The 26111-nt window shown below is 35.7% G+C and overlaps 1 protein-coding gene across 1 annotated transcript; it reads left to right on the plus strand.

The window, feature by feature from the left end:
• Positions 1 to 1151: 1151 nt before the first annotated feature.
• On the plus strand, positions 1152 to 7658 carry LOC132651129 (zinc finger protein 120-like; the record flags this gene model as incomplete). The annotated part of the gene is made up of 3 exons (XM_060376414.1): positions 1152 to 1216; positions 2103 to 2201; positions 7136 to 7658. Coding segments are annotated over exons 1-3 (687 nt in total), but the record flags the coding sequence as incomplete, so codon positions are not given.
• Positions 7659 to 26111: the final 18453 nt, after the last annotated feature.

Below are 26111 nucleotides of genomic sequence, written 5' to 3' on the forward strand. Positions count from 1 at the left end.
CTGTCAGTGAAGATTGGCTTGCTTTTATTAGGCAAGGGTGGTACTTAAATAATTCTAGGAATATCTTTGCTGTGTAAATTTCCCATCTGCCTCAGTGGCTAGACTTGAAAACTCTAGCCCATATTGAAATTGTTTAACATATAACCTGGGGCCTGAATTTAAAAGAGACTTAAGGATGACTGCATAACAAATTCAAAATCTAGCCTAAGATGTTTTCTCTTTTAGCATTAATCGGAGCTGGGTACATGCTACAATTATAGAGAATTTTCTTGCTTAACATTTTAGTTGTGTGTGCAGTGATTTCTCTCTGGGAAGGCATATTACATTTAAATAACTGCACCTTCTGCCTTTTGAAAAAATATATCTGAGATAAGCTGTGTTCCCTCAGGTCACATTGATTGAAGTGTTTTGTTCCACAGAAAATGACTTTCCCTTCCTCTCGATCAAACTTCCTAAATTCTTAAGTTAAAGGCTGTACCACATTAGAGTTTTTAAATTACTCATTTAAGTCATTTAGTGACTTAATTGTAGTAACAGTTGTAGTAACATTGTAGTAACAGTTTAAAGGATTTGTGTGCAAAGCCTGGGTTTGGCCTTCAGAGTAGAAAAAGAGGTTAATTTGTCTGTGTATTCTGCAGAGTGAAACTGGGTAGACAGTAGCTAGCTCACAGACAAAAGTTTAAGTGATTCAGTGGCTGTCACCACCATTGTGAAGAAAACCCTAATGGAGGTAAGGTGAGGGATTTTGGAATTATCCAGCATGTATTAATTCAAGCATATAAATGAAGACAGACAAGATTAGTGTATATACAATTTAGGGAGGTTAGGTTGAACCAATGAATACTGAATTTCCAATTAAGGGACTGTTCTTTAATACACTGGAGATATGAGCAATCCTTATTGACATAATTAGGATACATAAAGAATATAAGGCACACACCATTGGCTGTAGCTGAGTGTTTCAGGTTACAGACCTCAGTAGCTAACATGACACATAGTGCATTGATTATTTCTATTTAGAGCAATATAGTCTGTAGCTCAGGCTTCTCTCATGATTTTTATTTGAGAATTGTTTTGAATTCCTAATCTTGCCTCTGCTGCCCAGTGAGTCTTGAAACTGTCCAGGCTGGGCCATGACTGGTCAATGAGGAATGGATGAGGAGGAGGAAGAAGGTGAGAGCTTTTCTGCTTTGATGGTAGCTGGCATTAGCAGTGGGTAAGCAGGAAATCAATTGTAGATAATCACTGAAGTCTAACCTGGTCATGTTTTGGGTTCAAACACCAGGCAAATAAAGAATCTGGATATGGACCTGAACTTATCTCTAGAAATAAAATTATTGTAGTTGCATTCGTTCAACCAACACAGAAGATCTTGAAAAGGTGGTGTGGCAGTGCCTAACAGGAATGTTATTTTTTCCTGTCTAAAAATGTATAGTCTGAGAGAAAATGTGTCTGTCACACTTGGTGTACTCTTGTGCATATGTCTACCTCTGGATAATACTGGGCCATAAAGCCTTTCTCAACATTTAAAAGTGATTTCTGAGAGTATAGTTAAATCATTTCAGTCTTCTAATTTCTTCCCACTGTTAAATCTCAATCCCTAGTTTTGTTTTGTTTTGTTTGTTTGTTTGTTTTTGAGGCTGAGGTGACTATTTAAAAAAAGCAGATCTGCCTACCAGGTTCTCCCAGAATCCCTCATTCCCTACATGTTGCAGGGTAATGATTTGTGCAGTCTTTCTCCCATTTGCCCTTATCTATGTAATTCAACCATGTTGCTTACCTGTTTGTTTTTTTTAAATTTATCATTTACTGTCCTAGACTCTTGTTCTGGCTCCCCCCTACTTCTCTCTTCTGTTTCCTAACATGGCTCAGGGTCATGTCAACTCTAGACTCTCCCTGATGTGACAGCCTGGGTATGCTCTCTGTTTTATATATAATAATATTTCTACTCCATCATACTTAGGAAAAGTATTTCCATTTTTATTTTTCATTCACCTCCCATTTACCATTATTTAAAGTTTTAAATTCATAGTCATCACATTTTGCCTTCATTTGTTGTTCATGTTTGAATATGACTGAAGGTTTGTTGCTGGATTCCTTAGCTGTGAGGTAGAAATGACTTCAATTGACATTGAGAGTGTAATGAAATTTGCACATAAAGACCCTGTGCCTTATAAGGTGAACATGTTCCCTAGGACAGTGTAAGGTTTTACTAAAAATAAAAATTTAACAGTTTATGGCTCTGTCTGCCCCTACCATGGAAAGGCAGTGCTGAGAAGGCCTGTGCCATCCCTCTGAGCCATTTGATCTCTAATAATCCAGTAGAAGAGCTGCTATAGTCCTGAGGCTCAAATGTCTGCTCCAAGCTAGTGATGGACCCTGACAAGACTTCACAATCAGAACAGAGTATCATTGGGAGGTAGAATATAGGATATTTCTAGTATTTTGCTGTGGTTTTTCCTCTAGCAAGATGTGGGTTAGACACAGCCATGCCTTGGAGGATTATGGATTTCCTGTGCCAACACCAGCAGGAGCAGGTCTGCTGAGCTGTCAGAGCTCAACCTCTTGTGACTGGGATAGACTATGAACCAGACTGTGGGTCTTTTCACATACCTAGTTTCCAGAACAGAGGCCCTTGGCCTTTGAACATACCTGGCTGTGGATTCCTTTGGAGGGGTAGGCTCTGCTACTTTGGCCATAGGAAGTTCTGATGCTTATAATATCATTGTCCACACTATTGTACTAGTTTTGTGTGTAGTGGGAAGACGGGTTAGAAAATAAAGGTCAAATTTGTAGAAGTTTTCAACATTGCTTTCTAAAATATTTTTTTCCTGATAAATTTTACACATATGTTAGAAACTGGTGTGAAGGAAGAAATGTTGATCATACTTTAAAAACAGTTGGTTTGCATCCTTTAACCTTTCCACTAATAGCAGACACAATGAGGTACCTTAAAGAAATCAATCCCAGGATATACAATGAGTTTCTAAACTGCAGACGTGTCTCAAGTGTGCATGGTATTATGCTATTAGATATGGTAGATTTCACATCTTGTGCATGAAGTCAGAATTTAAGCATCTGCTTTGATGCCTTGTTGGGTAGAGCCCTTCTAAGGCCTTCTGTTATAGGCTCCTGTTTTCCTCACTATTGCAATGTCCATCCCATTTGTCTTTCTGAGTGAGGATTGACCATCCTACCCAGGTTCCTCCTTCTTCCTTAGCTTCTTTAACTGTACAGAGTTTAGTATGTTTATCCTATATTATAGTCTAGTAACCATTTATAAATGAGTATATACCATGTATGTCTTTCTGCTTCTGAGCTACCTCACTCAGGATGATCTTTTCTAGTTCCGACCATTTGTCTAAAATTTTATGATTTCCTTGTTTTTAATTGCTGAGAAGATGAGGGAGGGGTCTACAGATGTGATACGAAGTGAATGAACTGTAATTTATTAAAAAAAATTAAAAACATAAAGAAAAGATACTCAGGGTCAGATGGAGGGGGAGGAGGATCTCTCCTATCAGTGGACTGGGGGAGGGGCATGAGGAGAAGAGGGAGGGAGGCCAAGATTGCAGGGGAACAAGAGAGGGGGATACAGATGGGATGAAAAGTGAATAAATTGTAATAAATTTTAAAATATTAAAAAATTAAAAAAAGAAAAAAATAGAATTTATCATTGTTTTCATTATGGACTTCAGTGGTTCTGGATTTGCCTGCAATCATAAGGGGTGCATGAGGAACTGCAGTGCCATAACCCACCTTTCTGGTGACCTCCATTTATGGAGAAAGCTCTAGGGAATGGGGACTGTGTCTCAAAAACGATCAATAGGGCTGTAGATATGGCTCAAAGGATAAGCTACTCTTCCAGACGTTTTGAGTTCTATTCCCAGAACACACGTGGTGGTTTAAAATCATCTATAATGAGATCTGGCACCCTTCTCTAGCATTCAGGTGTACATATACACAGAACATTGTATACATAATAAATAAATTTAATTATTTCTTGACCTTAACCTTGACCTTCAAGCTCCCCCTGACTCTGGCTCCAGAGTGTAGCAATTAAATGTGTCACAATAGGCATGTTTTTTTTTTCTTGTTTTAACATTGTTTGCTGATGATCCTGGAATGTGGGTTTCTGTACATGTCAAGCATATGCCACTGTTTTGATTTCCATCCACATCCACATTTGAATTATTAAATTTGGTAAAATATATTCTATTTCTTAGGATGGCCTATGTTTACCTCATTAATACTTCCTGAGTCTTCAGAATCATTACATTCCAGGTGCATGACATTCTTCCAACCTATCTGTTTGTTTTGAAGATTTTAAATGAATATGAGTATTTTACCTGTATGCATGAATATATAATCTCATGTGTGCCTCACAGTAGTTAGAAGTAGTCCTCACAGTACTCAGAAGATAATTTCAGAGCTCCTGAAGTTCAAATAAAATGGATAGTTGTAAGCTTCATGTAAATACTGGAAATTGTGCTCAATTATTTGCAAGAACAGCAGGAGCTCTTCACTGCTGACCTATTCGTTTTGCCTTCTGTTGCTTTTGTATGATCAACACTTTCATTGCTAATATTTCATTTGTCCATTCATAACTGTTTAAACATGCATTTCCTTTTAGGAAGATGTTACTAATATTATGGTTTATTCTGGGACCCTTCAGGTTTTTAGAAGATGAATACAGAACTGGAGTGGATGTATAATTCTTTATAGGGACAAATGCTCTGAGTTTTTTAGTTGTTTTTTTTTATTATTACAGTGATTTTTACAGGGGAGACAGGGCCTTAAAATGTATGTGTACCTGTCCTAGAGCACATAACACAACCAGGCTGGAATCCAGCTCTGTCTCTGCCTTTAGAGTGCTAGGATTAAATGCATGAGACAACACTCTCAGCATGCCCATAAATTTATTAATTGTTCATACAATTTCTTTGATGTTTGCTCAGTACTTCTTTTTCTGTTTATTGTGTCTCTCTCTTTTTTCTGTGAATTAGCATTTCTCTTGCCAGGAAATATCCTATTCTGAGGCTGCAGAAAATTAAAAGGTGGACCTCATTAATCAGTTTCCTTCTAAAATGACTTAGAGATTACATTAGTACTTTTATGTAAGAAAATAATTAGGGGAAGCATCAGAATTTTATGAATATATTTTCCATAAACTATACATTTAAAGTGATGTCACTATGGTACTTTCTGTTGTTTGCATGTATGGAATATTTCAGGATGCATTGATCTATGATGATATGCATGTGAACTTCACTCAGGAAGAGTCGGCTTTGCTGGATCCTTCCCAGAAGAATCTCTACAAAGATGTGATGCTGGAGACCTACAGGAACCTGTTTGTTATTGGTAGGACTATGAATTTACTTTCACTTTCTAAAACAATGAGACAACTGTTTCTGATGATGATATTGTGGTTATTGGTGTTCTGTAATTTTAAGTGTAATGAAGGAAGAATAAGCTGAATAAATCAGGCATCATTCTACAATTCATAGAAAATAGAAACTTAAAATTTGTGGAATTTCTAATAGTTGATCATTTATTTTCTGGTACACATTTTAGGTTACAATTGGGAACACCATACTATTGCAGAATGTTGTCAACTTTCTGGAAGCCTTAGAGGGTAATTTTCATGTGCAAGCTGATGTGAATATGAGTTTTCAGAGTGCCTCTGAAGAAATGTTAATGTGTCCCAGAAGTTTTAATGAAAAGCAACAGTGTAAAAAAGCAATATTTCAAGTTTATTGATGATTATTACATTCTCACAAATCCAAATACCTCAATGTCAGGTATCTGATTTTTCTTTGTAAAGCATTCTTCTAAGAAAGACAAGGAAATAATCCATTAACAGATTTCAACCATCTGAATCATAGGCACATCAGACCTATGCTGTAGAACTCCAAATCTGTATCTTTTCATACCACACGAACATTGCAATGAATATGTATTGAATAGGTGATAGTATATGTCCAATAATCTTCTAATAAGCAATAGTACATACTAAAGCTGGTGTTACTCATTCATATACTCATTTAGTGATAGGGACATTTTATAAGTCAGGATGTTGTAGAGAAACCTTAATCCCTATTCCACATGTCCATGAGGTGCAAAATATCAAACTGCATAAATGTGGTAATATTTGACTTGTTATTTTTCTTTTAATAGGTAATTATTTGTCAAAATAGTTGCAAGCCATGTGAGCATAGGGATACTGAAAGAAGCAACATATTTTTTCTCTCTGAGAACAGTCTGAAGAAATGTAGCAGTCCCCACTTTGAATACACTTTTGATATGTGATACAAGATTACAGTTACTTTATTATTAATTATTAATTAGTTAATAATGATTAAATTGTTATTAAAATGAAAAAAAATCAGTGTTCAACCTATAGGAGAGAGGTTCTTTTAGGTCTCAAGCATCACATGCTTGTGGAGACTTTTGGAGCAAATCCAGCAAAGCATACTATTCCCAAGTAAAGTTCACGTATACATACATCAGCATAGGTCAGTGCATTCTAAAATATCCAGTACATCTAAACAACAGAAAATGGGCAATGATAACACTGTGAATCTATACTTCATTTTTAGTTAATTCATTGTTAATATATACATTATAAACTGTGTCACATGTACACAATCAACTCTAAGTCTGGGACTACTAATACATTAAACTAGTACAATTAATTATTTTCCAACTTCATTTGGAATACATCTGCAATTTTACACTGTGGAAAATCCCTGTAAGTACTAGGAATATGAAATTTCTTCAGTTTGTCCTGGTTCGCTTTACTAATGTGAGTCACTCTATGGAAAATATATTAATGCAATCATTATAATAAACCTCTGAGTACTTCTTGATCAAATATATAAAAAAACCTCATAGAAAGTGTATGCTATAATATGAACCATGTAATTAATGCTCTTATCATCACAAGTATCTTCAGAGACACAAAAAAATATCATAATGAATGGGAAAACTATGAATGTGAACAAAGTGATAAAACCATAATTTTTGGTTTTTCTTTACAATTAGATCAAATTATAAAATTAATTCATACAGACAAAAAGCTTTATTAATGTAGTGAATATGGAAAAGCTTACACATGTACCAATTGTCTTTGCAGGCATGAAAAAACACATACTGGAGAGAAACCCTCTGAATATAACCAAGGTGGTAAAGCCATTTCAGGTGACAGTCAGTTCCAAAGACATAAAAGAACACATGCTGGAGAGAAGACCTATGAATGTAATACATGTGGTAAAGCCTTTTCCTTTCACAGTAGTCTCCGAATACATAAAAGAACACATACTGGAGAGAAACCCTATGACTGTAACCAGTGTAGTAAAGCCTTTTCACATCATGGTAATCTCCAAACACATAAAAGAACACATACTGGAGAGAAACCCTATGAATGTCACCAGTGTGGCAAAGTCTTTTCTCGTCACAGCATTCTGAAAATTCATAAAAGAACACATACTGGAGAGAGACCCTATAAATGTAACCACTGTGGTAAAGACTTCTTATATCACAGTAGTCTACAAACACATAAAAGAACACATACTGGAGAGAAACCTTATGCATGTAACCAGTGTGGTAAAGTGTTTTCACAAAACTGTCATCTCCAAAACCATAAAAGAAAACATACTGGAGAGAAACCCTACAAATGTAATCATTGTGATAAAGCCTATTCACGATGCAGTCAGCTCCGAAACCATGAAAGGACCCATACTGGAGAGAAACCCTATGAATGTAACCAGTGTGGCAAAGCCTTTTCAGAAATTAGACATCTCAAAATGCACAAAAGAACACATACTGGAGAGAAACCCCATGCATGTAACCAAGGCAATAAACCCATTTCAGGAAAGAGTCAAATCCAAAGAGATAAAAGAACACCTACTGTAGAAAAAAACCTACGAATGTAACCAGTGTGGTAAATTCTTTTCACGTCACAGTAATCTCCAAATACATAAAAGAATACATACTGGAGAGAAACCCTATGAATGTAACCACTGTGGTAAAGCCTTTTCATATCAATGTAGTCTCCAAATACATAAAAGAACACATACTGGAGAGAAACCCTACACATGTAACCAGTGTGGTAAAGTCTTTTCACAAAACTGTCATCTCCAAAACCATAGAAGAACACATACTGGAGAGAAACCCTACAAATGTAATCAATGTGATAAAGTGTATTCACGACACCTTCACCTCCAAAACCATAATAGGATACATACTAGAGAGAAACCCTAAGAATGTAACCAGTGTGGTAAAGGCTTTTCAGAAGATACTTATCTTCAAATACATAAATGAACACATACTGAAGAGGAACACAATCAATGTAAACAACATGATAAAGACTTTTCACAAAACACTCATCTCCAAAGACATCAAATACAAATACTAGAGAGAAACCCTATGAATGATTGTAATGATTAAGCCTTTGTATATATCTATATAGCCTTCATTAGCATGAAAGAATTCATACTGCACTGAAACCCTGTGAATATATTTAATATGGTAAATGAAACCTTTGCATTTTCATCTATCTGATAGAGACATAATGAAGTAAAATAATCATGAGTCTTCTGTATATTTCATATCATATTTTGAGGTTCTATGGATGTGTCTATATTATGTGGCATTCCACAAGTCATCATGTTCTCATTAGAGATCCATTTGGCACTTCCTCTTGAAGTACTTCTTGTTAATGGAATTATGTAGTGATGATAGATGTTGGAACAGGAATAAGATGTATCTTAAGAAATTCTTGTGTATTTGTGTATGTGTGTATATATGTATTTGATTATTACAGTTTGTAATAATCAAATGGCACATATGTGAAGACTGGAAGAACTTTGTGTGTTGTAATTTTAGCCTGTCTTCATGGTGATCAAAGATCATGTTGCCAGGTTTGCACACCATGGACACTTCCCACTGAGCCATCTCATTGATTCTCAAATAACATTGGTTGAAACATTATAATGTAAATACATTGTCTTCTTTTCAAGTTGTAATCATTGTCATCTAAAGATGGAGAAAAAAAAGGACAATTTGAATAATAAATCCCATTTGCAAAGAAGAGAATGTATTGCTGTATTTTTTTAATGTGTTAGTTTATTTTTAGAAGTATGTTATGGGTTCAGGAATAGCCACAACCTGACCACTTGAATGCCAGACTCAAACTCAAAGTAGCTTATTGAATGATCAACAAAACCTGATTGGTCAGGACACAGCCTGGATGCAGGAACCAGATTGTGACACCAGTCTGTTTCTAAGGTGGGCCTATCATAAGAAAAACTTTTACCAGGAAACAACCAGATAACCAGGTGGGAAGCAAGGGAAGGGTAGCATTTACATCATTTTCCTAGCTAAATAGAAGAATTGATTTTGTTCCAAGTGTATTGTATCTATCTAGTAAGACAATGAATTTTAAGCTGATTATTTAGGATATAAGCTTGGGGACTTTCCAATTCCCCATCATTCTGGGAGAAAAGAAGATAGAAGGGTATTGTGGGTTTTTGTTGTTGTTGTTGTTGTTGTTTTTGTAGAGCATATATTAATTCAGGCAGAATGTTTAACAAGTACTGAATTGTAAGTAAAAGGCTATTCAAGCTCTCAGACTGGCAGAACCTGAGAATGTGAACTTTATTCTACCTTCTGGTCAAAATGGATACTTAAAAACAAAATGCCTATGGTTATGTTAGGTAGTGAGGTCTAGACATGCCTGGACATATCTCAATGTTGATATGCCTAAACAAGTAAACTGTGTTCATAACATTTCTCAGAAACAAAAATTCACAGCGATTTCTTTGTTTATATTTGCAGTTGATGATACTGAATTATTCAAAGAAATGAAAGGAAAAAAAACAGTTCCTGTTTGTAAAAATGAGGAGCTGGAAGAACAATTTAGTGGGTTCTCCCTTTGCAGTGCTTTCTTAGCCCATAATTTATTTTTTATTTTTATTTGTTTTTTCTCTTGGAGATTAATTTATTTTGAGGCTATAATTGTATCACAATATTTCTCTCTTCTTTTTTCTCCACACAAGCTTTCCCACATGCTCCCCCTGCCCACCTTAAAACTTATGTTTCTTTCTTCACTAATTGTTATTTCATGAATCATGTACACATGTATTCTGAAATATAAACTGCTTGTTTAGTATAATACTACCTGTATGTATGTTGCCGAGGCTGAATATCAATTCTCTAAGAAATTGTTATTCTAAATGTTCTAAGTGATTATAGTAAACTATACAAATAAAAGGTATCCTATATTAATCATTTTTAAATCTAAGGAAACACCACAAAACAAAGTAAAGAGAATGTATGAACATCTTTCAGTAAAACCTCAGTAGGAAAAGATTCAATTCTACAACAAAGTGGCAAAAAATATTAGATAAAATTTTCAATTAGAATTTTTGCTACCTTCAAAAAATTTTAATACATAAATGATGATAATTTATTATTTTTATTATTTCTTCCATTTTTTTCAAATATAATATCATTATCCTATCCTCTATCAGCCTTCCTTCTAGCCCGTTCCCATTTCTTAGTGTCAGCCAACCATACCTGAAGACATGTTCTACATTCTGAAGACATGCTGTGAATCCTCTGACCATACTAGTCTAAATATCAGGTAGGCAAGGTTCAGTCTACTTTCTATCTTCAATTCCAAATTCCTCAGTCTCATCTCCAAACCTCTAACACAACATTTGCAGGCACCTGTCCTCTGATCCTCCATCCATTCCCTATAACTGTGCCAAATCCTATAGTGGCCCCAGATTTTCTCTTACTCAGTTCTCTCTTCTAGACCACTCCCATTTGTTTGTATCAATGACAAATAAGTAAAAACGCTCTATTTGGGAACACTGGTATTCACATCAAAGCTGAGTACAGGCAAGTGACTCATACAGTCTTTGTTCCTACCCCACTATAACTTTTTCAGTCTCAATGACAGTGCTACAGCACACATCTTTCAGAGGTTTGTTCTCCACTATTACTCCAAACAATTGAAATCTGTGATGGAACCAATTTTTTTTTTATCTTGAGCATGCTCTCAGCTTTCCCTTCTACCCATCTTTATTTTTTAGTGTAATCACCAATACCTAGAAATGGGTTCTACCTAGGATCCCTAATGGCCTATACAGGCAAGAACTCAGAAGAATTTTCTACAAAACAACACACAGCCTATAATGTTTCCTAAGATCCAGAAAGTGAAACAGGGGAAGAAATGAAACATCAAAATCAGATAATCAACAGCTTGAATTACAATCATTTCAAACCCAGATACCTTGACACCAGTGTGAAACCAGGATTATTAACACACAAGATAATATTACTCCTCCAAATCACAGCAACCCTGTTTTGAGGCGACCCTGAGAAATTCAGTATAGATACAGCACAAGACAATGACTTCAAAACATAAGTTTTTTCAAGGGTATTTCTGAGGGTATAGATAAAACTCAATGAAGTCTGTGAAAACAAACAACCAGTGAAATAAAATGCTTAAAACAGGTCAAGGCATCATAGTAGAAAAATAATCACTATAAATGAAAACTAAGATTAACCTAGAAAAGAAAAATATAAGATGTCAAAAAAAGTCAAGAGATAAGCCTCACCAACTCAGTCTAAGACATGGAAAAGAGAATTTCAATACTAGAAGAAATACTAATGTGTTTAGATATTATTTTTTCTCATTGAGTGACTTCAAGGCTCTTTGATATATGTTCACATCATCACATTCACTGTATCATGATTTTACTGAGGTCTTTAACCAATTTGGTGGTGAGTTTTGTGCAGTGTGATGAGTAGAGATCTATTTGCATTATTTTACATGCATATATCCACTTTGTTAAAGATGGCATCTTTTTTCCATTGTGTATTTTTTGATTTCTTATTATTAAAATTATTCATTTCTCTGTAAATTTTAATTTATGCCTGGGTCTTCAATTTTATCATTGACCAATCATCTGTGACTCTGCCAATACCATGCTGTTTTTCCTACTATACTCCGGGAGTTCAGTTTAATTCTGTGGATAAGTGATCCTTCAAGCAGTGTTATTTAGGATTGTTTAACTATCATGCTTTGTTCATGCTTCTATGTAAGCTGAAAATTGTCCTTTCAAAGTTAGGGAAGAATTGTTTGGATTCTGATGGAGATTTCGCTGAATATATTGATTGCTTCTCTTAGGATGAGTCGTTTTTACTACCTTAACCCTACTTACTCATGAGCAGTGGAAATCTTTCCAACTTTTGCACAGGCATAAAGAAAACATTTTTAAAATAAGGCATATAAATGAAAATCTGCACAACAAAGGACACCATCACCGTGACAATGTGGAGCCTACAGAAAGGTAAAAGGTTTTTAGAAACTACACATCAAAATAAGGGCTAATATCCAAATGTTTTAAGATGTGAAAAGGAAAAAACTAAATATCAAGAAAACACAAAATCCAAGTAAAACATGTATACCATTTTAAATAGTGAATTCTTAACAGAAGAAAGTCAAATGGCTGAGCAACATGTAAAGATATGCTCAAGATCCTTAGTCATCATGGAAATGAAAATCAAGAGGACTTTGAGATATCTAGAAAATCAGAATGGTTAAGATAAATAATAACAATTGTAGTTCTTGCCAGCAAAGATATAGAGTAAGAGGAACATTCAGACATTGTCAATCAAAGTGCAAATGAAGAACATCCTTGTGCCTATTCCTCATCAATATGGGAATTTTTCTATGCCAAAAATTCAGTTGTACACTTTGTGGACATATATCCAAAGGATGCTTCATTCTACCATGGAGACATTTGTTCAAATATGTTTATGGCTGCTCTAATCAACACATCCAGAACTTGAAAACAACAGAGATGTCCATCCACATAATATTAAAGAAAATGTGGTAGAGTTATACAAAGAAATATTCCTCAGTTGTCTAAAAAATGAAATTATGAATTTCCAAGTAAATGAGTATTTACCAGTAAACTGAAATTAATCATTCTTAGTATAGTAACCCAAACTCAAAATTAGAACTATGGCATGCATTTTCTAACATGTGAATGTTAGTTGAAAAATTACAAGCAAGCTACAGTACATAAATCCATAGGGATGGAAACAGAATAAAGGTATAAATTCTGAGAAGAGGTAAATAGATCTCCTTAGGAAAGGGAAATAAAATAGGTAGTTATAGATGGAAGTTGGGTTAGAAAAGGAGACTTATTTGGAAGTAAGGAGGGAAGAGAACATTAAGGAAGGTAATATGCAGAGAGATATCAAAAATTAAATGCCATTTGAATGGTAGTGTAGTGACCTAAGACAATAGAAGCTTCCTAAAATATATACATATCTGAAGATGACCTAAATAAAATCATATGAGAGAGTTCAAATAAAACATCAATTGTCACCAAATAAAGATTCCAATACTGCGGCCTGCTATATGTACTTGAGGATTGGGCCAAAGGAGTGTGATTGGAAGGCCCAAACAATACAGGATTTTGTCAAGACTATAGGTTGTTCTCCAAAAATTGACTGGAAGGCCCTAATGATGAATGGAACAGCCACATTGAGTATAGAGAAATCGATCCAGTGCATACATAGAAACTTCACATCTACATGCTAGCAACATTGATGCAGGATGCTACTCTGCACACTGTCAATCAAAGAAGAAACATAACATTGAACTCTAATGGTGTCCTGCCTGCAAGATATGCTAGTACAATTGTTTTGGGATTAACCAGCCAATATCAGGTTTGAAATAAGTCTCTCTGTATGGAACTCATACATCTTACTGTTTTGGTGACAAGAACTTGAAACTAGATAGCAAAAAGATCTAAGGAAAAGGTAAATACTACTTTTATACTAAAAGAATGTAGCTATAAAATGACACCTAATGACATTCTGCAATAATCATAGAACTGTGCCTTGTTCACCCATCATCAAACATGCTTCCACATACAGCAGATGGGAACAAATGCAGAGACCCACAGAGACAATATGCAGACAATGAGAGAGCTCAGAATACTCAAGCAAAAATAGATGTCGCCATTACAGCCATCATCTCCAGGCTTAGGGAATTGTTCAATAATTAAGCCAGCAGAATGAATAGCCAGAAAAGATGAGGGACTTCATCATACATGTGTGTGTGTGTGTATATATATATATATATATATATATATATATATATATATATACACATGTGTATCCTATAAATATATTAAATATATTAAAAATTCTGATAAACAATATTTTGTAAGATTACACATAAAAGACAATTAATTATTTACTCATTTATTTATTTGTATATTAAAATTATAAATATGTCCTATTTCTTTAGCTTTTCTCCCTTCAAACCGCCCAGAAAACACTTTTTGCTCTTTTAACACTCATGGTCATTTTTTTTATACACTGTTTTTTACATAAGTAACATACAAAAATTTTCTTTGTATTATGCTATATATATTGTATTATAGTAATAGTAATGCATTATAGTACCATGAAATGATATCAAGTATATTTATGATAAACAGTATTACAGAAAACCGGAAAAAGTATAGAGGTAAAGTATTATCTTTTTCAGTTGTTAGGAGATGTTTGCCAGAGTCAAGCCATCTAAGGAACAACCTCCTTCTTGATGAAAGGAGCAAAACTGAGTTCATGTTACCAGGCTCCAGAACCAATTCCTAACCTTCTTCTTCAGGTGTTTCATGTTTGTCTGTTAACGGGTAAGTAATGTTAAGAGGGAAGATGCTGATCATCTATACTGCAGCACAAGAGTTGTAAAGGTGTTGCCTGTCATGACGTAAATTGACTATGAGCAGTTTTACCCCTTTTTGTTCTTGTACAATTCTGAATTTGTGGTCAGCATTCCAGAAGGGGATGCGACTGCAAAACCTGAGTCAAGAACCCAGAAACCATGTATCCTGGATAAGGCTCAGTCACCGTTTACTTCCTTGCTCAAAGCTTCTGTGTTAAAGTTTGATTGGAAATCCTTTGGCCCAACCTGATCCCTTTCCTTTGGAGTTCCATCTTATAAAAACGCTGTAAAAATTCACTTCAGTGTTTCAGTTAAGCTCCAAAGTCTGTTCTTAGACCTTAATTGATTAATAGCAGCCTGAATGCACTAGGATTTTGTCATCTGCTTAAATAAGATGAATGTTCAGAGAATCAGTTAGTTCCCAAATCTGCTTTTATCTCTGACTGGTCAGGTTTTTGTGCCTAAATCAAATAAGGATATTGCTTTCCAGAACTGCTTTGACTTTTTGGATTATTTTGGTGGTTCAGACCCCAACAATGTGATTTATTACAAAATGTAACTGTGGAGTCACTGGTACAAGAGTGTGCTATTAGCAGAACACAGATTGTTAGATTAAGGCTTGAGAATCTTAGTACTATGAAAGGGTGATATAGGAAATGATTATCTATACTTCACTATAATATCTTTACTCTTTTTTTTACAACTTTATAATTATATCTGCTAGGAGAAGACAACAGATCAGAGAGTCAAGATAAATACAAAGCTTCTGAATGTCAGACACAAGAGACTGACACCAACAATTCCCCATATTAAAAAAGTACTCTACAGAATATTTAAAGTGAAGTTTTGTGAAATACAACTATGTTTTTTTATAATTTAATTTTTATTTTATGTGCATTACTGTGAAGATGTTAGATCCCTTGGAATTTGGGGTCATGAACAGTTGTGAGCTGCCATGTGGGTGCTGGGAATTGAACCCAGGTCCTTTGGAAGGGCAGACAGTGCTCTTAGCCACTGAGCCATCTCTCCAGCCCCTAAAGTTATGTTTTTAAATCACCTGTTCAAACTACTTTTCATAACAGCCATCCAAAACAAGCAAACTGATTTTGATGACCTACAACTATGTCTCATGCTATTGTGCTCTCAAAGAGTCACCATGGACCATGATGAAATCACACAGGTAATGGAAGAAAGAAAGAACCAAACATGTTTTCACCCTCATCGTGGATGCAGGTGCAGAGCCCCAGGGCTATGGGATTCCCACAGCACACACATGAGAGAGAAATAGAACCATGAAAACCAGAACATTCAGAGCCACTCTGGGTACAGTTACAGAAAAGATTTCAACACCGTGAACTATCCTCAGTTCTCTGGACTATCCTTCTTCAGTCTGTGTGCTTGCCTGTCATGAGAACCATTGAGTATGTACAGACTGAGAACCTGAAGCAACAGTAAAAGCAGCTGTAGCATACAAAGTCTTCTCTGATGCTATTGATGTCTATGCCTCTTCTATGACCTAAGCCAATAATCTCCTTGGATCAACCTAGAAGCAGAATACTGTCTCTATCTCTGTTTAGGGAGGACCTTGACATGTCCTTTCCTTTGCTTTGTCACTTCCTATTGCTGAAATCTGCATTTGCATCAATGGAGATGATTTACAATGGCTGTTTTGAGTACTGGAAGCCCAACACCAACATGAAGTCAGACATAATCCTAGGTGCATTTATCCCCATTTACCTCTTGGTAGAATCACCCATCAAAGTCCTGGATATTTTTTACACAGAACCAAGTATACTCTGGGAAATATTTCTGTGAGTACTTGTTTGAATGTGCTATGGGTGTTGTGGCTACAAGTAATTTCTTTGGCACATGTAATTTCGTTGATAATATTGAACTAGATACAGAGAAAGGTAAAAATATCTTTCTTCATGATACATCTACAAACATTTCCATTTCTCTTCCTTACATCTCCACTGAGGAAGATATGAGAGAAAACATTTGTTTCTGCTCAATGATGTAATTCCATGGTCAGGCTTTATATTTTTGACTCTAATATCAAGAAAATTTTCCATGATGCTCACCTCTGTTTGGGCATCTAAATGTCTTTTGTTTGAATGTCTGTTTCTTTCCCCACATTTGGAGATTTTTGCTAAAATGAAGTTGAATATTCCCATTTCCTTAGTACAAATCTGATCATCTCCTGTTCCACATGCTTTAATCTCTTTAAAGTGTCTCAGGGTTTGGACATTGTGGTCATATTTATGACTTATTTGTTTCTCACTGATATTATAATGCCATGTTCTGCAAGTCATATCCTTCATGCCAGATATTCTGTCGTCTGCAGAGTTAGCTCTACTGGAAACACAGTGCCCTGTGTTGTGCTTGGAGTCTTAGTGATTTCCATTTCCAACATTTCCATTTGTCCCTCTCCTCTTCCAGAATCTGAATTTTGTCTTAAGGTTTACATTTTTTTTGGTACTGAGTGTTTTATTTGTACTGCTGCTTTTTGATCCCTCATCCAAGATATACAGAGCACTGTTGCTTCATGTGTAAAGCCCAGTAAAATTCACTGTTTTATTCCATCTTCCTTTGGGTTATTCATCTCTTTGCTTTCAAAAGTGTTTCTGAAGTATTTATCACTCTTAGTCTATTTTTGTTTATTTGTTGCTTATGCATGATATTGTCGAGGAGTCATTTTGACTTTTCACATTTCCTATTTTTCCACTCATGCTATACTTTGCATAATTGTTCACTTGAGCAACAACTTTGCCTTAGGATGGTACTTTACTGAGAAATACTTTCTGGAAGGATCATTCTATGCAAATCTCCATAAGCAGGAAACAAACATAGAAGCCTGTAGTCCTGGTAGATATTGTTTTATGGATTACGTGAAGAGAAAAAATTAACCAAGATGCCTGATTAATTTTGCAAGTTAAGTACTCTTAGGGATTCTTTCACAACATGGGGAAACTATAGTCCAGTAGCACCCTACGGCAGGAGGTAGAAGTTGCATGATCAGAGAAAGAAAAGAGCCCATCATCAGAGGTAGGCAACAGGCAGAAAGACTGAATTGTTAATTGACAGAAGTCTTAATCTAGAGTGTTTCACCAATAGTTGGATTAATTCTCAATTCCTTGAAGCTTAAAGTATATTGTTTTAAAATTACAAAGGTATATGAATGTTTTAAATATATTAACATGATCACCATTTGGAATACACACTGCAATCTTCACTGAAGGAAAAGCAGGTAACAAGTGTCTGTAAACATCTGGGTTAGACTCATGCTTTACAGCCTAGCTAAAGCCTTGGGACCAAAAAGGATGGTTCTGTGCTAAAATCATGAAAAATAAACAGCCTTTTCTCTGTCCGTATATGAAATGACAGATAAGATTTCAGCGCAATGAGAACTGAAGTATGTCTTTAGCAGCAATGAAAGCATATTAAAAAGTTTGATTCTGTAACTAAAAGAAGCCAGTGTTTTCTCAAGATGGTTTCCACAGCATATCAAAAAAACACTGATTAATATTTTAAAACTCTGAAATTTTGAAATCTTCAAGTATCATATTCACGTACTTTAAACCGCTTTCTCAGATATTTAATAGTTGCTTTACATTCCTTAAATAACATTCTTAGATATTCAAAATACACATCAAGTTTAAACCATTTGTTTTTCCCCATCCTCCCATTTACCAGGAGACAGAGGTGGCTGATAAACTGAGCAGTGATAGAAAAGAAAGTTCTTTTAAATAAAAGAATACTAACAAGTAAATTGTTAGATATTAATAGACTTAGTTTGATTCTCATTTGTATCTATTTTTATGAGATTGTGTTGTTAATTGTGATGTGTGTCAGCAAGGTAAACCTGTCTCTAATAATGCCTCCTTCACCAGGTGACCTTTTAGCTGTAGAAAATAACAAGTCTTGACTTTCATATATGATATGTACTGACCATGCAGCTGCAGCCTTGTTTTGAGGAGCTGCCTAAGGTTTCCTGGCTAAACTTCTATAGTGACAACTTGCTGTCAACACCACCAGATATCTGAGAGTGGTAAATGTGAATAAGTAGTATAATCCAAATGGCCTCTGTATCAGTCAAAATGACAGTGACTTAAAGGATATCAGGGCACCCAGTCTGGGACTTCAAGGGCTATCTCAAATACCTCACGGAGAGCAGAAATAGACAGACTATTCACCCAAGGCAACATTAAGGCTTCAGTTGCCATGCAGAGCATCATTAGCTTTCAAATACCAGACCCGTGAGGTCTGAGAGATGTTTTTCTGGAGGAGAAACATGGAAAAAGTAACCTATGATGGCCAGGCAGAGTAGAGTATTTAACTCAACAGTGTCCAAAGGTTGGGCAGCAATATATTGGTGGGTGAAGCATATTTCAGTTCTTTCTTCTGTTGTCAGCATTATCACTATTACAATATGATCAAGAGGAAAATAGTTTATTCTGCTGGTGTTTGTGAATTGCCTTAGCTTCTGACTGTAGTAGTGGGTATTTTTGTCTACCAGAGAATTTTTTTTTTCATCAAGTTTCTTAAATCCTTATTCAGAGGAACCCAGTGAAGAGTTTGGGGAAATGCATCTACTTTAATAAACACATTTTATTTTAAACAAACGTCACTGATATTTTGTTACTTTTTTCAGGTTTGACCTTGATAGCGTATACAGAAGCTTTTTTCTCTGACTGGGAATTATATTTGTACAGAGCATGATGATAAGCCTAACTCTGAACATGGTAAAGAATTTGGTCATTTGTAAGGTGACTAACCATTGACTTGCATGCCCTAATTATCTTTTATCATTTGGAACAAGTTTGTGCTTTTGTCCATGTTAAGTTTGAGCCTCAAATTTTTGAACCGAAGATTTAGTTGAAGATCTTTTACAACAAAAGAAAACCTTAAAACATAAATAAAGTTCACAGAACGACTAGAAATATTACTTTCCCGGATCCATTCATATTGTACCTTTAGAGAATATTAGTTTTTAAGGTGACTCAGTTTATCCAAACTAAGCAAAGACAAAGAGGCTATATTTACATCTTCAAATAAAATTCTGGTGTCCTGGATAGATCATAGGAACTTATAAACCTTATTTATAAAACATACCTTAGTCATTAAACATATGTTGTTCCTTTCTTAGGTGATTCAAGAAGCCTAATGTTGAGCACAGTTAGTAGAAATATATGTGGGTTTTCAGACACTTAAAAACTTAGACATATGTTTCTAAGTCAGTTTTAATTAATCTGAATAAACATTTATGACCTTGGGAATTTATAAACCATGGTCAGATGTTTGATGTTTCTAAGTTCCATTTTCCAGAAACAGTAATTGTATCCAAGTAACATATACGCTATGCTTTGACAGATGTTTCTCTAAACAAGAGTTGAATGAAAGTTACACATAAGCATGCTGTAGATACTTTGTCTGTTAACCATTTTTCTTACAACCTTTAATCTGATATTTTTGAAGAGTGTACAGTTGTTGAAACCAAACCTAAGAATTTACAATCCCTGAGATATAAAAAGTATACAAAATAGTCATAGAAATCTTGAAATACATTTTATACATTAGCTAAAGTTTTTCTCCATTAATGTATATATTGATTCATTTTACATTCTGATGGAAGCCCTATAATTATTCTCTCCCCTCATACACCCTTTCCCCAATTTTCCCCTCTCCTCCTCACAGCAGGGGAAGTTCCCCCATGGGAATCACCAACCCTGACATTTTAAGTCTCCAGAGGACCAGACACATCCTCTGCCTCTGAGGTCAGACAATACAGCCCAGTTAAGGGAATGGGATCCAACAACACAACTCAGGAAGCCAAAGGTTTAAAACTATAAAGATAGGAAGTATTTAGAGAGGAAAATAAGACTGAGAAGAGGAGTATCAGATTATCAGTTATATCCTTATTGAGAATAGTTTACTTTTTTGCTATTTTACAAACTCTGTGTTTTCCTATGCTATTCTGTTTTGCTCTCCCTATCATGTATTTCATTGGTCCACCTGACACAGGAGACATGGAACAAAATCTTTAAAACAGCATACTCAGTGGAAGGTCAAACCCTACACCAGAGCAAACTTATTTATAAAGTACAATAGCATAAAATAATTACTTTAATCATTCTCTCATATATTGCATCCTGATAGCAATCTTCCTCCACTTCCCACTTCTGAATTTTTCCCAATCACCTCCTCACACTCCCTGATCACTGAACACTGTGCCTCAACTCAGAAAAGATCAGGTCTCTTAATGGCATCATCAAACATGATATAAGAAGCTCCAATAAAACAAAGCACATACCATAATATCAAGGCTGGAAAAGGAAACCCAGTAGGAGAAAATTTTTCACAATTTTAGATGAAAAAAATCAGAAACATCCTCAGCACTCACTACTAAAATTCTCACAGAAACACCAATCTACACAATAATAAAATATATGCAGAATTCCTAGGTGAGAACCTTATAGGCTCGCTGAACTCTGAGAGCCTCCATAAGTTCTAATAACTTGATGTGTGGGCAGTGTTCTCCTAGTATCTTTGACACTTCTGCTTCCTTAAGTTCTTCCTCCCTCCCCCTTGACACAGGACACTACAGTTGTGCCTCATGTTTCCCTGTGGAAATCTGCATCTTCTCCCATCTGTTGAAAGACTGAAGTCTTTCTTATCTGTGATGATGATCCTGCAAGGGTCCCTTGGCAGACCCCACTGAACACAGGAAAAATGGTAGTTCAAATCTTTGTTACTTGGTTGATATCCTGACATTCCATTTAAGGACATGACTGTGTATAGAATATGGTATGCTCAGGCAGGCTTTGTCTCTGGCATTAATGGAAGAATTTGTGAGGGTGACTCTGGTAGATTCCATGGAGTTTATAGAGCAAGCAGTTTTAATATTTATTTCAATGATTACAAAATAATTACATATAAGAATTACTATGGATGGTCTAGAAATTCTACTGTAGGATATGTCAGGGAATGATAAATACCAAAGATACTATAGATAGATACTATATATATATAGATATAGATATAGATATAGATATAGATATAGATATAGATATAGATATACACATATGTATATCTATATACACATATGTATATCTATATCTATATGTATACATATGTATGTATATATATATATGTATACATATATTTCTACATTTTAGAGAGCCTCCACTCTTTCATAGGACTCCATCAGTTTGTGGTTCCCTCAGTTGACATATATGCAAACATTTGCAGCCATTTCTGTTACTGCATAAAATGAATTGGAATAGTGCTTCCTCAAGACCCAGCTATACCACTGCTAGGTATATACCCAAACTTTGCTCAAGTACCCAAAAGGGATACTTGCTCAACCATGTTTATAGCAGCTTTATTTGTAATAGCCAGAACCTGGAAACAACCCAGATGTCCATCAACGGAGGAATGGGTACAGAAATTGTGGTATTTTTACACAATGGAATACTACTCAGCAATCAAAAAGGAGGAAATCATGAAATTTGCAGGCAAATGGTGGGATCTAGAAAAGATCATTCTGAGTGAAATATACCAGAAGGAGAAAGACAAACACGGTATATACTCACTTATATAGACCTATAAGATATGATAAACATAATGAAATCTATACACCTAAAAAAGGTAATCAAGACAACGGTCATGGGGTAAGATGATCAATCCTCATTTAGAAAAACAGATGGGATGTGCATTGAATGTATGACAGGGGTCTACTGAGCGCATCTGAAAATCTCTAACTAGCAGTGTTTTCAAAGCAGATACAAAAACTCATGACCAAACCTTCGGCAGAGTACAGGGAATTATATGAAAGAAGGGGAGTTAGTATTATGGGGAAAGGATAGGAGCTCCACAAGGACCAAATATATCTGGGCACAAGGTCTTTTCTGAGACTGACATTCAACCAAGGACCATGTATGGATATAACCTAAAACCTCTGCTCAGATGTAGCCTTGGTAGCTCAGTAACCAATTGGTTTCCCAAAGTGAGGGGAACAAGGACTATTTCTAACAGGAACTCAATGACTGGCTCTTTGACCTCCCCACCCCCCAAGGGAGGAGCAGTCCTGTTAGGCCACAGAGGAGGGCTTCGAAGCCAGTCCTGAAGATACCTGATAAAACAGGATCGATGAATGGGGAGGAGATCCCCCTCTATCAGTGGATTTGGAAAGGGGCACGGTGGAGATGAGGGAGGGAGGGAGGGACTGGGAGGGAATGAGGAAGTGGGACATGGCTGGGATACAGAGTTAATAAAATGTAACTGATAAGAAAAAATAAAATTAAATAAAAAATTAAAGAAAAAGACTTGTTTCTTAATTAGAAATTTAAAGTGTTCCAAGAGGAAGTAAGAGTCAAAGACACACTCATCCTCATAGTCAGAAATCTTATAAAAATACTAAGCTAATAGCTAAAATATATTTGCAAAGAACCTGGTGAATCTTGAGAAAAAACATTATTAGATTTCCATGATCACTAAAGAAAAAAAGAATATATAAAAATAGAAATTTGATTCTCCTGACAATAAACTTGATGTTTAATTCCAAATGTAAAACAGAGGAAATTTGATGAGGTGATAGTTTTTATTTTGAAATACACACAAAAAAGTTTAAGGTAATAGAATAATTTCATTACGAATCAAGGTTGTATATTTGTTGATTTATTGTATTTTGATATATATTCTTTTTCTTTTTAAAAAAATTATTTATTTATTATTAATCACAGTTAATTCACTTTGTATCCCAGCTGTAGCCACCTCCACCATAACCTCCCAAACGCACGCTCCCTCATCTTCTCCCATGTCCCTCTTCTAATTCACTGATAGAGGAGGTCCTCTTCCTGTTGCTTCTGACTGTAGACTATCACATCTCATCAGGACTGGCTGCATTATTTTCCTCTGTGGCCTGGAATGGCTGCACCCACCAGGAGTAGTTGGCCACTGGCTTCATGTCAGAGAGAGTCCCAGTTCCCCATATTAGGGTACCCACATAGAAACTGAGCAGTCTATGTGCTTCATTTCTGCAAAGGTGGGTCTAGGTTATGTTTTTTTTAATTCGAGACAAAAGTCACAAATATTAGGAGCAGAGTATTCAAAACCTTATTGAATACCTGGAAATATTTCAAAAATTTTCTACCTATAGGTTAATAATAATGCTAGAGCTAAAAGTAACAATGTATTACTAGTGAAGGATTTAAGCAACAAGGATGTAATGGTTTTCATTAATATGAACCAATTTGTGTACCCTAGAGATTTTATGGAAATAAATAACTATGGGTTCCAAGTCTTAGAATACTACATAAGAAATTAATTTCAAAGATTATTGTACATATTGGACAAAATATATACCCAGAAATTAGTGATTATTTTATAAAATGATGTCTGAATGAAATTAGGACTACGCAATATTTTCTGGAAATTTATGACATATAAAATAGATGCAACAGAGACACAAATTCAGGCTAAACATAGAAATACAAAGAAAAATCTTTGGGATTATTTTATTTTTGTTACCTTATGCAAAAATGGCTGTATAGATTTGAAATGATTCACAGACTGCTTAACATTTGTTTCTGAAACAACAAAGGAAGGTGAGTCAGGAAGCATTTTAATGACCTGGGGCTGAGGAATAACTTAGCTGGAAAGGGTACACCTGAGGAGTCATTCACAGTTCCTTTCACTTATCAACAGATATGGTCCAGTATGTGATGTGCCCAGAAAGTCACTATGCAAGCTCAGAGAAGAACCACTGCCTCCAGAAACCTGTGACCTTTTTATCCTATGAAGACCCTTTGGGGATGGCTCTCACCACCACAGCACTGTGCTTCTCTGCACTCACAGCAGTGGTTATTATTGTCTTTGTTAATCACAAAGACACACCCATTGTCAAGGACAATAATAGGACTCTCAGCTTATCATCTGCTTCCTCAGTCCCTTGCTCTTCATTGGCCAGCCCAACACAGCCACCTGCATCTTGCAGCAGATAGCATTTGTAATTTTGTTCACTGTGGCTCTCCCCACAGTGTTGGCTAAAGCTATCACAGTGGTTATTGCATTCAAGGTGACTGTTTCAGCTAGATTGGTGAGGTGGTTAATGGTATCAAGGGCCCCTAACTTCATCATTCACATCTGTACAATGATCCAACATGTTCTCTGTGGAATCTGGGTGTTTACCTCTCCACTCTTCATTGATCATGATGCTCATGCTGAACATGGCCATATAATCATTGTGTGCAGCAAAGGTTCAGCAGCTGCCTTCCACTGTGTCCTGGGATACCTCTGCTCCTTGGCACTTGGGAGCTACACCATGGCCTTCTTTTCCAGAAATTTGCCTGACACATTCAATGAAGCCAAGTTCCTGTGATTCAGCATGCATGTGTTCTTCTGTGTGTGGGTCACTTTCCTCCCTGTCTACTACAACACAAAGGGGAAGGTCAAGGTGGCTATGGAAGTCTTTTCTATCTTGGCTTCCAGTGCAGCTATGCTTTGTTTGATCTTTGCCCCCAAGTGCTACATCATTTTGTTAAGACCTGGTAAGAACTCCTGTCTTGACATCAGGCACAAAACCCATTCAAGAAGGAAGTCACTTAAATTTTAGTTAAAAACTAAAGTTGATCTATGCTAGTAAATTAAATACAATGACTGAAACCACTGCCACACCTTTCCATATCTCTTAATCAGGTATATTATGAGAGTATGATGGCTCAAAATTCTTCATTTAATTTTACTGATGTCTTTTTGAACTGGAAGTTATTTTTATCTCATGTTTGAAAATTATGTTTTACACTATTACTATAAAAAATTTCTCTGTTTCATTTTTTGGGCTTGAAGCCTCACAAGTAGAGCATAGAGCAGTGTGGACTAAGCTCCTGGATATCTGCTTTCCTTTGCATGCAAAGTGCTGGTGTTGAAGATGTGTCACCATGTTTCCAGTATTTATTTGATTCATCTTTGATTTAAAAAACATTAAATTTCATACAAATCATTTCAATTTTTAAATCCAGAAGATTCTATTATATTCTGCTGCATAAATTGAACTTTATCAATTTCACAGGTTCTTATTTTCAGTGATTTACAGAAGAAATTTCATGGTTTAGCATGACAGTAAAAGATCCTATTTTTTAAAATTATTTTTATTAATTACAGTTTATTCAGTGGGATACAGTTTGTATCCCCCTATAGCATCCTCCCTCTTCCCATCCTAATCCCACCCTCCCTTTCCCTTATCCACCCATGCCTCTCCCCAAGTCCACTGATAGGGGAGGTCTTCCTCCCCTTCCTTCTGATCCTAGTCTATCAGGTCTCATCAGGAGTGGCTGCATTGTCTGCCTCTGTGGCC

This window comes from Meriones unguiculatus (assembly GCF_030254825.1).
Source record: "Meriones unguiculatus strain TT.TT164.6M chromosome 13 unlocalized genomic scaffold, Bangor_MerUng_6.1 Chr13_unordered_Scaffold_40, whole genome shotgun sequence".
Classification (NCBI taxonomy): Eukaryota; Metazoa; Chordata; class Mammalia; order Rodentia; family Muridae; genus Meriones; species Meriones unguiculatus.